Source organism: Cebus imitator, unplaced genomic scaffold (assembly GCF_001604975.1).
Source record: "Cebus imitator isolate Cc_AM_T3 unplaced genomic scaffold, Cebus_imitator-1.0 Scaffold148, whole genome shotgun sequence".
NCBI classification, from domain to species: Eukaryota; Metazoa; Chordata; class Mammalia; order Primates; family Cebidae; genus Cebus; species Cebus imitator.
Window position 1 is genome coordinate 571,086 of NW_016107463.1, and position 13,455 is coordinate 584,540.

A 13,455-nucleotide genomic window follows, 5' to 3' on the forward strand; every position below is an offset into this window, starting at 1 on the left:
CAGCACACAGTAAAATGTACAGGGTCACAGCTGCCTTTGAAGACCAGCCTTAAATGTCTCTAACCAGTGATGGATAGCCAGACTCTTTTCTTGCTCGTTGACCTTGACGGATGCACAGTGGAAGTGGAACACTTCCTGACCCGTTCCTAGCTTAGGCTTGGTTGCAGAAGACTCCTAGTTCCCTTATTACAGCTGGTGTCCTTTCCAGAAAGGATTGCAATCTCCTTTAATAGTTTACCAAACTTAGACTCAAATTACAGACGAATATGCAAGCGCAGTTCCAACTTTCTCAACCAGGAAGTCTTACTTTCCCTTAATGGATCAAGTCCACATTCTATTTATTACCCTAGCTTGCAACGAACAAACATGTATTAAGCTCTTTGTAATTGGTCACACACAATTGCTGGGGCCATGAATACAAAAACGTGAAGTGGCTGGGCGCAGTGGCTCACACCTGTAATCCCAGCACTTTGGGAAGCTGAGGCAGGCAGATCATCTGAGGTCAGGAGTTTGATACCAGCCTGGCCAACATGATCAAATCCGGTTTCTACTAAAAATACAAAATTAGCCAGGCATGGTGGCGCATGCCTGTAATCTCAACAACTCGGGAGGCTGAGACAGAGGAATCGCTTGAACCTGGGAGGCAGACGTTGAGCTGAGATTGCACCATTGCACTCCAGCCTGGGCAACAAGAGCAAAACTCTGCCTCAAAAAGAAAAAAAAATCCTCTCTCTTAAGGAGGACTTCTGTGGTCATCCTAGTTAAAATCTCACATAAACACATACCTCCCGTTCCTCCCTCACACTGCCATGCTTTATCTCCCACTTCTGAGCTGAATGTTTTTCTTCTTACCACCTACCACAATGTAAGTTATGAAGCATAATAATAAACTACATCCTCCTGAACTCACAACCCAACCTAAAAATTAAAATATTATCAGAATTCAAGGTCACCATGGACAACAAAGCAAGACTCCATGTCTGCAACAAATACAAAAATTAGCCAGGCACGGTGATGGATCCCTGTAGTCCCTGTTATTCAGGAGGCTGAAGCCGGAGGGCTGCTTTAGCCCAAGAGTTAGAGGCTGCAGTGAGCCATGATAATGCTGCTACTTTTGAACAACGAAAGACCTATTAGCTTTATCAAAAAAAAAATTTTTTTTGACACAAATTCTCCATCTGTCTCCCAGGCTAGAGTGCAAGGGTGTGATCTCAGCTCACTGCAATCTCCACCTCCCAGGTTTAAGTGGTTCTCCTGCCTCAGCCTCACAAGTAGCTGGGGGCAGGGGCGTTCGCTGCTACGCCTGGATAATTTTTGTATTTTTAGTAGAGATGGGATTTTATCACATGAGTCAGGCTGGTCTTGAACTCCTGACCTCAGGTGATCCAACCACCTCAGCCTCCCAAAGTGCTGGGATTACAGGTGTGAGCCACAGCGCCCAGCAGCTTTATAAAAACTGGCTGTATCAGATTCCTTCACAGCAGCTGGATATTCTCCTTTGCCCATGTTTTCATGTTGTGGCAATGAGAAACAACACACATGGCGCTCTGGTAGTTGCTTAAATATAAACTGAGGCACTTTGTCACACAGGGTACATTTGTTTAGCAATTGCCTATCATATAGTTTCTCCCTAAGAACATCACAATTTATCTTTTTTTTTTTTTTTTTTCTTTTTTTGAGACGGAGTCTCGCACTCCAGGCTGGAGTGCAGTGGTGTGATCTCGGCTCACTGCAACCTCCGCCTCCCGGGTTCAAGCGATTCTCCTGCTTTAGCCTCCTGAGTAGCTGGGACTACAGGCGTGTGCCATCACACCCGGCTAATTTTTGTATTTTTAGTAGAGATGGGATTTTGCCATGTTGGTCAGGCTGGTCTTGAACTCCTGACCTCAGGTGATCCACCTGCCTCAGCTTCCCAAAGTGCTGGGATTACAGGCGTGAGCCACCGCGCCCGGCCCACAATTTATCTTTGATTTTTTAAAAAAACATTATTGATTGAATCTGCCAGGCTTTATCTTAGAAACAGATTTCTCCCGGAAATAAAACCTTGCCAAAAATCAAGGGACCTTCAACTTCACCTTCCTCAAACTAATTTGAATTTCCTGTAAGCTGGGGAGAGACTTTCCATGCTGGGGCTAAGAGGAGGGGAGTCAGAGAACTCGGAACTGGAGAGGAATTAAGCATTTCACGTAGGAACAGCACGTTATTGGGAGTTTACCTACAGAGATAAATTTTTTTTCTTTGGCTCGTGGTTCCACAAGGCCATGGGAGGAATTCCTAGGGAGTGCCCTTAGAGTGAAAAATAACCTAGTTTATTTAAATTCGACCCCTCCCTAGACCCATCCTGTAGTCTCTCAAGTCCCCACCCAGAAAGGCACGCAGCCGATTCAGGAACCAATAAGCAACACTTCCGCGCCTGCCCCATCCCTTCCTGGAGCACATCCGGGACTCGAGGAGGCATGGTCTTGGGAGGCGGAGTCTGACACAAGCTGGCCCCGCCCACCTGGCTGAATTCACAGTCGCGCTCGCTCCTTCCCCCCGCCAGAGGTCGCAGGCTGCGAGAGTGGGTTCTTGGTTTGGCAAACACCCGCCCCCTCCGGTCCGTTCAGTCTCGCGAGTGAAAGCGCGAGGCCTGCCGGGAGGGAGCGCGGCCGTCCCTAGGTTTGCTCAAAATGGCATCGCTGGAGGAAGAATTCACGTTGTCTTCGGCAGTCCTGAGCGCCGGGTCTGAAGGACTCCTAGGCGTGGAGCAGAGCAGCAAAACAGACCAGTTCTTAGTGACAGACAACGGCAGGACCGTCATCCTGTATAAGGTGAAGGCGATAGGATCGGGAGCGCCCCAACTGCCTTCTCGCCCCTTTCTGAGCGCAGAGCCGGAGCTTGAGTTTCTCACAGCTTCAGAAAGAGATCGTGGAGTGGGCTTAGCGGAGAGCCGGCTTGTCCTGTTGGGGACGCTGAGTGAGGTCTAGAATCTGGATGCTTGCCTTCTTGGAAAGGCGTATTTCCGAGTTGCAGGGGCAGAGCTGCTGGGTGCACGTGGGTTAGACTCGAAAAAGAAAGAGAACCTGTGCTTTTGCTTCGGAACTCACGGAGATGGCCTTGCTAAGATTCCGTCCTGGGGTCTTTAACATCTTAGCTGCCCGCGGGAGATTGGTTGGGCGGGAGAGGATGACACTGACAGACTGGGAATAGTGGTTTAGCCCTCCCGTGTCTGTACACTTCACACCCCTCTCCTTGGGTGGGAGGGGGACAATTTTAGAGGGTGAGGGACTTTTCTTGATAGCTTGGTAAGAATCTTGACTCCAAGTGATTTGTCTGTTGGCACCTCTGGTTACGCTGTAAATCCTGGAGTTGAGTCCCGGGAAAATCTGCAAGCCCTGCCCCCTTTTATGCCTAAAGCCTGACTGAGAACACTTTCTCACCTTGCTCTTGGCGGTCGCATAGAAAACTGTTACTTTTATCTTGTCTGCTGAACAGTTTTCCATGTTTTAAAGAAGTTAGCTATCTATCTGCTTTGACGTTTTGAGAACAGGTTTCCAGCAGCTCCCTGTTGTGTTTTGACTCTGCTGACTGTTGGATTTTATTTGAGCTGTCAAGTAGATTTGCAGTTTTGCAGCTCCTACATAGGAATACAGGGGCTGATTGGAATTGGATAGACATGATCCCCAGCTGTCCCTACTTAATTTCCCATACCTCTATTCAGAGGCATAATAGAATCAATTTTTAAAATATACTATTGTTTTTTAACAAAGGGTTGTTTACTTATTTAGGGACTTTGTTATATTTTCATTTTAACTACCCCTTTAAAGTTTTGCCCGGGGGCAGTGGCTCACACCTGTAATCCCAGAACTTTGGGAGGCCGAGGTGGACGGATCATTTGATGTAGGAGTTCGAGACCAGCCTGGCCAACATGGTGAAATCCTGTGTCAATTGAAAATAGAAAAATTAGCCAGACATGATGGTGTGCACTTGTAATCCCAGCTACTTGAGAGGCTGAGGCTCGAGAATCGCTTGAACCTGGGAGGCGGATGTTGCATTAAGCCGAGATCACACCAAAATCGAGCCTGGGCCACAGAAGGAGACCCTCTTTCTGGAATTGCAGGCTATAGTTAAAGGTGTGAGCCACTGTGCCTGTCTTTATATTAACTTGTTTTTTTTTTTTTTGCTATGGAGTTTTGCTCTTGTTGCCCAGGCTTGAGTGCAATGGCACAATCTCGGCTTACCCCAACTTCCACCTCCTGGGTTCAAGCGATACTCCTGCCTCAGTCTCCCGAGTAGCTGTGATTACAGGCATGCGCCACCACACCTGGCTAATTTTGTATTTTTAGTAGAGACGGGGTTTCTCCATGTTGGTCAGTCTGGTCGCAAACTCCTGACCTCAGATGATCCGCCAGCCTTGGCCTCCCAAAGTGCTGGGATTTCAGCGGGAGCCACCAAGCCTGGCCTATCTTAACTATTTTTAAGCGTATACTTCCCACTGCCCCAGCTTCTGGCAACCACCATTCTTTCAATCTTTATTTGACTACCCTAAGTACTTCACATGTAAGTGGAATCTACAGTATTTGTTGTGACTACTTATTTTTTTAGGAAATTTTCTAAATGCTGTCATTTTAATGACATTTAGGAATTTTTTTTTTTTTTTGAGATGGGGTCTCACTCTGTTGCCCAGGCTGGAGTGCAGTGGTGTGATCTCAGCTCACTGCAACCTCCACCTCCTGGGTTCAAGCGGTTCTCCTGCCTCAGCCTCCCGTGTAGCTGGGATTACAGGTGTATGCCACCATGCCCTGCTAATTTTTGTATTTTTAGTAGAGGCAGGGTTCACCACGTTGGTCAGACTGGTCTCCAACCCCTGACCTCAGGTGATCCACGTGCCTCTGCCTGCCTCCCAAAGTGCTGGGATTACAGGCGTGAGCCACTGTGCCCAGCCAGGAAATTTGTTAAATGCTGTCATTTTAATGGTTTCTTTCATTAATTATAAATTTAATTGCTTTTAATGTCTGAAATTGACTTCTTGACTATTGTATTTATCTTAATTTCATTAGGTTTCTGATCAGAAACCTTTGGGGAGCTGGTCAGTGAAACAAGGTCAAATTATAACATGTCCAGCTGTGTGCAACTTTCAAACTGGGGAGTATATTGTTGTACACGATAATAAGGTGAGCTTTAAAACTTTTATATAATATATACAACATAAATGTTGACTTAACTATTTGTATTTATTATATGTAAATGGAGAATAAGATAGTTTTTAACTAGTATGTTTTGATTTAAGGTTTTAAGAATATGGAATAATGAAGATGTAAACCTGGATAAAGTATTTAAAGCTACAGTAAGTCTTTGAATTTCCAACATATTTATTTAGCTTATTGGTGAAATAGAATCATTCGTAATAAAGTATGTGTTATTTATTTTGATACCACTGAGAAAATAAGCATAAGGTCCTAATCAGGTTTTCATTCTAATTATCTTACAGTGTATCTTAGTAACATGTCTCCATGAGTTAAGGCGATGAGGATTTATATAATTCATGAATGAGAAATTTATACTTATTTGCATAAGTTTGGATGTTTGGAATATGTCTTTTGTGAGAGCAAATGAACTTCCTGTGCCCTTTCTTAGAATAGGTAGAATAGACCCTGCAGTTTCATGTATATTTTTAAGAGTAACACATAATGCAGTAAAAATAAAATAAAAAACATGACTAGCTGTACATGTTGTACTAATGACCTAAAGTACATTCATTTTTTCTTACTTATAAAATGAGGATCTTAAACTAGGTTAATCTTGAAAGTTCTTTCCAGTTCTAAATGTCTAAATATAATTGGCACATTTTAGAAGTGGCTCACAATTGGTCTACTTCAGATATAATGCAATTGTTGCCTGGATCCTTGAAATTTTCAGCCAGCTAGCTATGCTGCTCCCTGGCTCCAGTTTTTTCATTTGCCTTGAAATTAATAACACAATCCTGAATTTTTCTCACTAGGGTTTTTTTTTGTTTGTTGTTTTACCTCACACATAGTGTTAACTTCTTTTTCTGGAATTACAGGCTGTAGTTACAATTGTGGCATCCATTCTTGTCTAATACCAGAATTGCATGTACATTTGCATTAATGGCTTATTTGTATCTTCTCCGGTTTTAAGAAACCCAGGTTTTAGCCTAAGTTCTAGTAGTCAAAATGAATAAACCAAAAATGAACTGATGGATTAAAGCAGGGGCCTGGGTAGAGAGGATAAGAGAAAAAGTTAAGACTTCTAAATGTATTTTATGTTGTAGGTTAGATTTTGGAACCATAGATAATTATAAAGCAAAATTAAAATGAAAACAAAGCAGTCACTTAACAAGAAGCCTTCTCTAGGCCAGGCGCAGTGGCTCACACCTATAATCCCAGCACTTTGGAATGCTGAAGCAGGCGGATCACAAGGTCAGGAGTTCGAGATCAGCCCGAGAACATGATGAAACCCCCCTCTCTACTAAAAATACAAAATTTAGCCAGGCGTGGTTGTGTGCGCCTGTAATCCCAGCTACTTGGGAGGCTGAGGCAGGAGAATCCCTTGAACCCGGGAGGCGGAGGTTGTGATGAGCCGAGATTGTGTCACTGCACTCCACCATGGGTGACAGAGCAGAACTCTTGTCTCAAAAAAAAAAAAAGACTTATCTAAATATCCGTATATTACTTATATTAGGTATAAGTTGTTTTAGAATAAAAATTAAATTTTTTATGTTCTTCCAGTTGTCAGCTGAAGTATATAGGATACTTTCAGTGCAAGGGACAGAACCCTTGGTGCTCTTCAAGGAAGGTGCTGTTCGTGGTTTAGAGGCCTTGCTTGCAGAGCCCCAGCAGAAAATTGAAACTGTTATCTCCGATGAAGAAGTGATTAAGTAAGTTCCAATACTTGTAAGTACATTTATCAAAATAAAAATGCACTGAACGTTTTTTGCCTTGTTCAAAAGTATTTTAGTGATAAACATAATAAAAATGACCTAATTTAAAATTACTTGTAAAACATTGAGATAACACTCTAAAAAGCTTCTGGACATGATTATTGAAGAAACTGTGGAGTCATATGAGGTCTTGACAGAACTGGATACTCAGTTATTTGAGGATGAGATGGGTTATCCCAAAAGACCAGAATCTTTTTTTTTTTTTTGTCTGTCATATTGCCCTGACTACCAAGCTCCCATCCTTTTCCCCTGGCTAAAAGTGCATCTTGTTAGTGAAATCCTGATGTGTGTTAAAATTCTGAAATAAAACTGGAAAAGTGACACTTCAGGGGACAGAAGGGCATTTCGTGATTTCACATCTTTCCGATCTTCTTTATTTCATCACATTTCCTCTTCATTTGACTTGTTCTCTCCAGGTCCACCTGGTAGAAACTAATTTTCCAAAAGTCAGAGTGAACACATATACTTACAAGGTGGACAATAACCTGTTATATGTTAGACTGACTTGATGAATACCTCTAAGGCGTGAGCAACTGTTAATGAGGGAAGTCTTTGGAGGATTTGAGTTCTAGTTGCCACTTTGTCACAAACTGACTATGGGCTGATAATTTCTCTGTGCCTCAGTTTCCTCTGTCACTTGAATAATAAGATCTTAATGTTTTCCTCAGAACACAAGTCCCAAAAGTAACTGAAAAAAATGGGATGGGGAGTCAATTTAAGTTTAGGGAGCACTGCATCACCCCTCTGAGAACCTAACAATTCACATTATCATCTGGGGAGGTCAACAACCTGCATTTAATCCAGAGCTGCATTTAACAAATGCATACTCCCTGTGGTATATGTTTTGAAACACCATATTAAGTGTTTTCTGATTCTAAAAAATATTTAGTGAAAGCTGATTAAACTTTGACTGATAACATTTCTCCCAGCTGGAAATTTTTGCATCTTATAATTTTTTTTTCTTTTGTAGATGGACAAAGTTTTTCATAGTATTCAGGCATCCTGTTTTAATTTTTATTACTGAAAAAGTAAGTGATATCTTCAATTCCTGGCCCAATTTGTGAAATTTCTTTTTTAAAAAATTTTACTTAGAGAAAGGGTCTTGCCCTGTCACCCAGGCTTGAGTGCAATGATGCCATCATGGTTCACTGCAGCCTCAACCTCCTAGCTCAAGTGATCCTCCTACCTCAGCTTGCTGAGTAGTTGGGACTCCAGGCATGCACTACCCATGCCTGGCTTATGTTTTATGTTTTGCAGAGACAGGGTCTCACTCTGTTGCCCATGCTGGTCTCGAAACTCCTTGGGCTCAAGGGATCCTCCCACCTTGGCCTTTTGAAGTCCTGGGATTACAGGCGTGAGCCACTGTGCCCAGCTGTGAAATTTCAAAATCATAAATTTTTAAACTAAAATGGGACTTTATTATTCTCTCAGAAGATCTCTAGGTTTTTAATAACCTGTTAAATTTAAGGCTGGATGTAGTGACCTCGTCTCTAGTAAAAAAAGAAAAATAGTGGAGTGTGGTAGTGCACACCTGTATTCCCAGATACTGGGGTGGCTGAGGCAGGAGGATTGCTTGAGCCTGGGAGGTGGAGGTTGCAGTGAGCCAAGATCACACCACTGTAGTCCAGCCTGGGCCACACAGAGCAAGACCCTGTCTCAAAACAGACAAACCAAAAAAAAAAAAAAAAAATCAACATTTTAAATTTAATTGGACAAGATGTTTTTTAAGTACTCATTGATGTAATTAGAATGGGGAAACAACTGGTTTTAACATAATGTAAAGGTAGTTGGTTGAAATGGAAATATTTATAAATTCTTTTTTTTTTTTGCAGCATGGCAATTACTTTGCTTACGTACAAATGTTTAACTCACGTGTCTTAAGCAAATATACACTCTTATTTGGACAAGATGAAAACTCTATTATAGAGAGTTTTACAGCATCTGTAGATAGGAAATTCATCTCTTTGATGTCATTAAGTAAGTAAGTTTTATTTCTTTGAACTTTCAGAGATTATAAATAGAGGAATATTACAGGATAGTGTATGTTTTTGAATTGTAGACTTTGTGAAGCATTCCATTACAGCCCTTTTTGTGCTTTCTTACAGCATTCATGCTTTCACTTTTTTGGGGGGGACATTCTCGCTCTGTTGCCGAGGCTGTAGTGCAGTGGTATGACCTCTGCTCACTGCAACCTCTGCCTCCCAAGTTCAAACAGTTTTCCTGCCTCAGCCTCCCAAGTAGCTGGAATTACAGGTGCCTACCACCGCACCCGGCTCATTTTTGTATTTTTAGTATAGACAGGGTTTCACCATGTTGGCCAGGCTGGTCTTGAACTCCTGACCTCAGGTAATCCTCCTACCTTGGCCTCCCAAAGTGCTGAGATTACAGGCGTGAGCCACCACATCCGGCCCATGCCTTCACTTTCTGTACTTTGCATGTCTGGCCATGTGTTAGATCAGTGATGCTGTGTTTTGAGGGCCTACTGAAGTACTTTAGGTACAGCATCATTTTCAAACATTGCTTCTCTACATTTTATGCCTTAAAATGTACTGTAAGCAGTAAGTAACAATATTAATACCAATGAAAAAGAGAAATCACCTTTTAGGTGATAAGGCCCAGGTTCTTGGAGAGTGTAATTAGTGAACCATAAACGGTCTATGCTTGGCATTGAATGGTCCCTCTGCTCCTTTTTTTTTTTTTAATCTTTTTTTTTTTTTTGAGACGGAGTTTCGCTCTTGTTACCCAGGCTGGAGTGCAATGGCGCGATCTCGGCTCACCGCAACCTCCGCCTCCTGNGTTTCGCTCTTGTTACCCAGGCTGGAGTGCAATGGCGCGATCTCGGCTCACCGCAACCTCCGCCTCCTGGGTTCAAGCAATTCTCCTGCCTCAGCCTCCTGAGTAGCTGGGATTACAGGTACGCACCACCATGCCCAGCTAATGTTTTGTAGTTTTAGTAGAGACGGGGTTTCACCATGTTGATCAGGATGGTCTCGATCTCTTGACCTCGTGATCCACCCGCCTCGGCCTCCCAAAGTGCTGGGATTACAAGCGTGAGCCACTGCGCCCGGCCACCCTCTGCTCCTTTTTTCCAGCCATTAAATTTAGTGTGCCCTTCTTTGAATAGTGACTGAGACAGATGGGCAAAAGGAGACTAACAGCAGCTTTGGCCCATCCCACTTGCTTTTTACAGACTGTAATGCCTTAGAGTCTACCTTTATGAAATGATCTAAAGTATAATCCCAGTCTTAGGCCTCTAGGGCAAAAAAAGAAAAAAAAAAAGTCTTTGTAGTATCCTCTCCCCTCCACGCTTCACAGTTGCTTTTGAAGTTGTTCTGAGAAGGTGATGGAGAAATAAATGAGCAGTATTTAGGAAACATTTCCGTATTATCACAGCTAAAAATCTTTGTGAAGTTTTTCAATGTACAGATGTTTGCAGTGGCTGTTTTTTAAAAGACTTCTATCATTCTCATATCTTGGGGGTTATTGGAATGTACTTAATATTTAGCTTAATGAACTTTGAAGTGAGGAAGTCTAAACCAAAGGGTCATATAAATCTTTATGTAGCAATAGCTAGAATCACATGAAACTGCCGAAATTCAGTTGGCCCACAAGAAAGAGCAATTTCATATGGTCTTCAGGGTGATTGGGTAGGAAGAATTATAACAGACTGAGCACAGTGGCTCACACCTGTAATCCCAGCACTTTGGGAGACCAAGGCAGGAGGATCGCTTGAGCCCAGGAGCTGGAGACTCTATCTCTAAAAAAAAAAAATTTTTTTTAATTAGCTGGATGAGGTGTGTACACCTGTAGTTCCAGCTGTTTAGGAGCCTGAGATGGAAAGATAGATCACTTGAGCCCAGGAGGTTGAGGCTACAGTGAGCTGTGATCACACCACTGCACTACAGTCTTGGGCCACAGAGTGAGACCCTGCCTCAAAAAAACAAACAAGCAAAGAAATAGAATGTATAGACCAGATGCTAGTTTCTAATGAGGGATATATCCTTTTAGGGACTAGATTATCTATATTCTTTGCAGTTCCCTCTCAATATTTTAAGTTATTGCAGGTATTTACAGTTTGTATTTCTTGACTATTATATTTCTTACTGAGATTTTTATTAATAATGCTCTTTTCCCCAGTTTAAATTTGTAGTGTTCTTTAAGAGAAACCACAGTGATGGGCTTGTTTATTTTTCTGGTTGGCTTTTATCAAATTGGTAAAATCTTAAAAACAACCTAGTACACTTTAATAGATACAGAAGTGCTCTTCAATAACCACCAACAAATGCTTGTTTCCAACAGGCACTGATGGTTGTATATATGAAACCTTGATACCAATACGTCCAACTGACCCAGAAAAAAATCAGAGCTTAGTTAGATCACTGTTATTCAAGGCTGTTGTATCCGGTAACACTCGACATGGAGTTGGAGTCACTGTCCTGGATCAGGATCACATCGCAGTCCTGGGAAGTCCACTAGCAGCTTCTAAGGGTAACTGAAATCCAATTAATTAAGAAAGCCTTTGTATTTTTCCTTCACAGTGTCTCTTTTAGTCTTCCTTTTCTTTTTCATTTCGTTATTCCCAGCCTAGCTCATTCTCTTTATCAGCATACTCAGTTCTTTTTATACTTTCCTAATTCATCTTGAATTGGCTTTTTATTTTTATTTTGCATTGATCTTTTTTTTTTTTTGAGACACAGTCTCACTCTCTCGCCTGGGCTGGAGTGCAGTGGTGTGATCTCAGCCCACTGCAACCTCTGCCTCCTGAATAGCTGGGACTACAGGCGTGAGCCACCACGCCCAGCTAATTTTTGTATATTTAGTAGAGATGGGGTTTCACCCTGTTGGCCAGACTGGTCTCGAACTCCTGACCTCATGATCCACCTGCCTCAGCCTCCCAAAATGCTGGGATTACAGGCATGAGCCACCGTGCCTGGCTGATTAATCTTTCAAAAACACTCCTTTATACTAGCCTGCAGGTATTTGAAACATTAGTAAGCCTTGCATTTGAGGATTGGATTCCTAGCAACATTTCACAGCATGGAAATCCACTGAACATGGACACTTTGAAATGTGGGACCTAATAGTGTGCCTTTAGTCTCTGTGACTTCTGAATAGGATTCTCATCACCACCTCACCTTCCTACCCACCAACTCCCCTCCAGACTTTTTAGTCTGTCATGAAGAACACGATTGCTCCTTGCCAGTGGAGGATCGCAGACCCCAGCCTTCACTAGAAAACTCAGAATCCATCATTTGGCATAAGTCCCTTCATGGTCTAGACCCATCCACCTTTTCCAACGTTTTCTCCCAAATTCTGAGCAAGAACTCTCTGCTTTATTCAGGGGAAGCTCTCTATTGACTACACACTTGATATGCCCATCCTCACCTGTGTACTTTGTTCTGTGTTTCTCCTGCTTATTATTAAGATAAGAGCTCCTGCCTGGCATGGTGGCTCACACCTCTAATCCCAGCGCTTTGGGAGGCTAAGACAGGCAGTTTGCTTGAGGCCACGAGTTTGAGACCAGCTTGGCCAACATGGTGAAACTCCATGTCTCTACTGAAAATACAAAAAGTTACCTGGGCATGTTGATGCACAAACCCTGGAGGCCAAGATTGCACCACTCCATTCAGCCTAATCAAGAGAGTGAGATTGTTTCAAAGAAAAAAAGAAACAGGAGCTCCTAGTTATAACTAAACAGTGTGCCTGGTACTTTACTAAGATTATCTCATTATTTGTATCATTTACTCCTCTAACAACCATATGGGAGGAAATACAGTTATCAACCCTCTTTTAGGGATGATTATTAGTAGTAGAACTGGGATTCAACAGGAACAGGTTAACTCTGTTAGGCCACTTCCCCTGCCACTCTTAAGTCCTGGCCCTTTACCACTTGGCTATGCTGTGCCTCTCCTCTCCCTCCTCCCATCTTCCTCTCTTTGTTATTCCTGCTTTACTTCCCTGCCCAAAAAACCCCACTAGCTACTCTAGAGTTTCCTGTGTCTCTTTCCACGGTTTTTTGTTTTTTTTTTTTTTTTGGTCCATATACAAGCAAATACTACTGCTTAAGGGCTTTTCCCTCGTTTAACACACGTGGTAGCACACCATACATACTGTTTGTGTACCTTGTTTATTCACCTACCCAAGATCTTTCAGACATCTTTGCATATGATATTATTCTTTTCTCTTCCTTGTTTTAATAGCTGCATACTATTTCATTGAATTTCACTGAATGGCTGCCCCACAGTGTTTCATCACTCTCCTATTGCCATACATGAACCATACATTCTGTTTTTTTAAATTAAGATGAAATTCACATAATATAAAATGAACTTTTATTTTGAAAAGTTTTTAATCCTCTTTTTTACTTTCTTTTTTCATTTTTTACTTTCATCTATTTTTAATTTTTGGTAGGCCCTTGTAGAAGAAAAATGAACTACTTTAAAGTGAACGATCCACTGGCTTTTGTTGTGCAGCTACCACTTCTGTATAGTTTGTGGTTTTTTTTTTTTTTTTTT

The 13,455-nt window shown here is 42.2% G+C and overlaps 1 protein-coding gene across 2 annotated transcripts in view; it reads left to right on the forward strand.

Moving 5' to 3' along the window:
- Positions 1-2,559: 2,559 nt before the first annotated feature.
- The window catches only part of NOL11 (nucleolar protein 11), a 29,703-nt gene continuing 18,807 nt past the window's right edge, over positions 2,560-13,455 (forward strand). Inside the window, exons 1-7 of one of the 2 annotated variants that reach the window (XM_017542839.2) lie at positions 2,560-2,810; positions 5,040-5,153; positions 5,270-5,326; positions 6,729-6,877; positions 7,911-7,968; positions 8,773-8,917; positions 11,240-11,428. In XM_017542839.2, coding sequence (XP_017398328.1) covers positions 2,670-2,810; positions 5,040-5,153; positions 5,270-5,326; positions 6,729-6,877; positions 7,911-7,968; positions 8,773-8,917; positions 11,240-11,428 — 853 coding nt within the window. In that variant the 5' untranslated portion in view covers positions 2,560-2,669. The remainder of the gene's footprint in view (positions 2,811-5,039; positions 5,154-5,269; positions 5,327-6,728; positions 6,878-7,910; positions 7,969-8,772; positions 8,918-11,239; positions 11,429-13,455) is intronic. The other variant, XM_017542841.2, reaches the window with a different exon arrangement.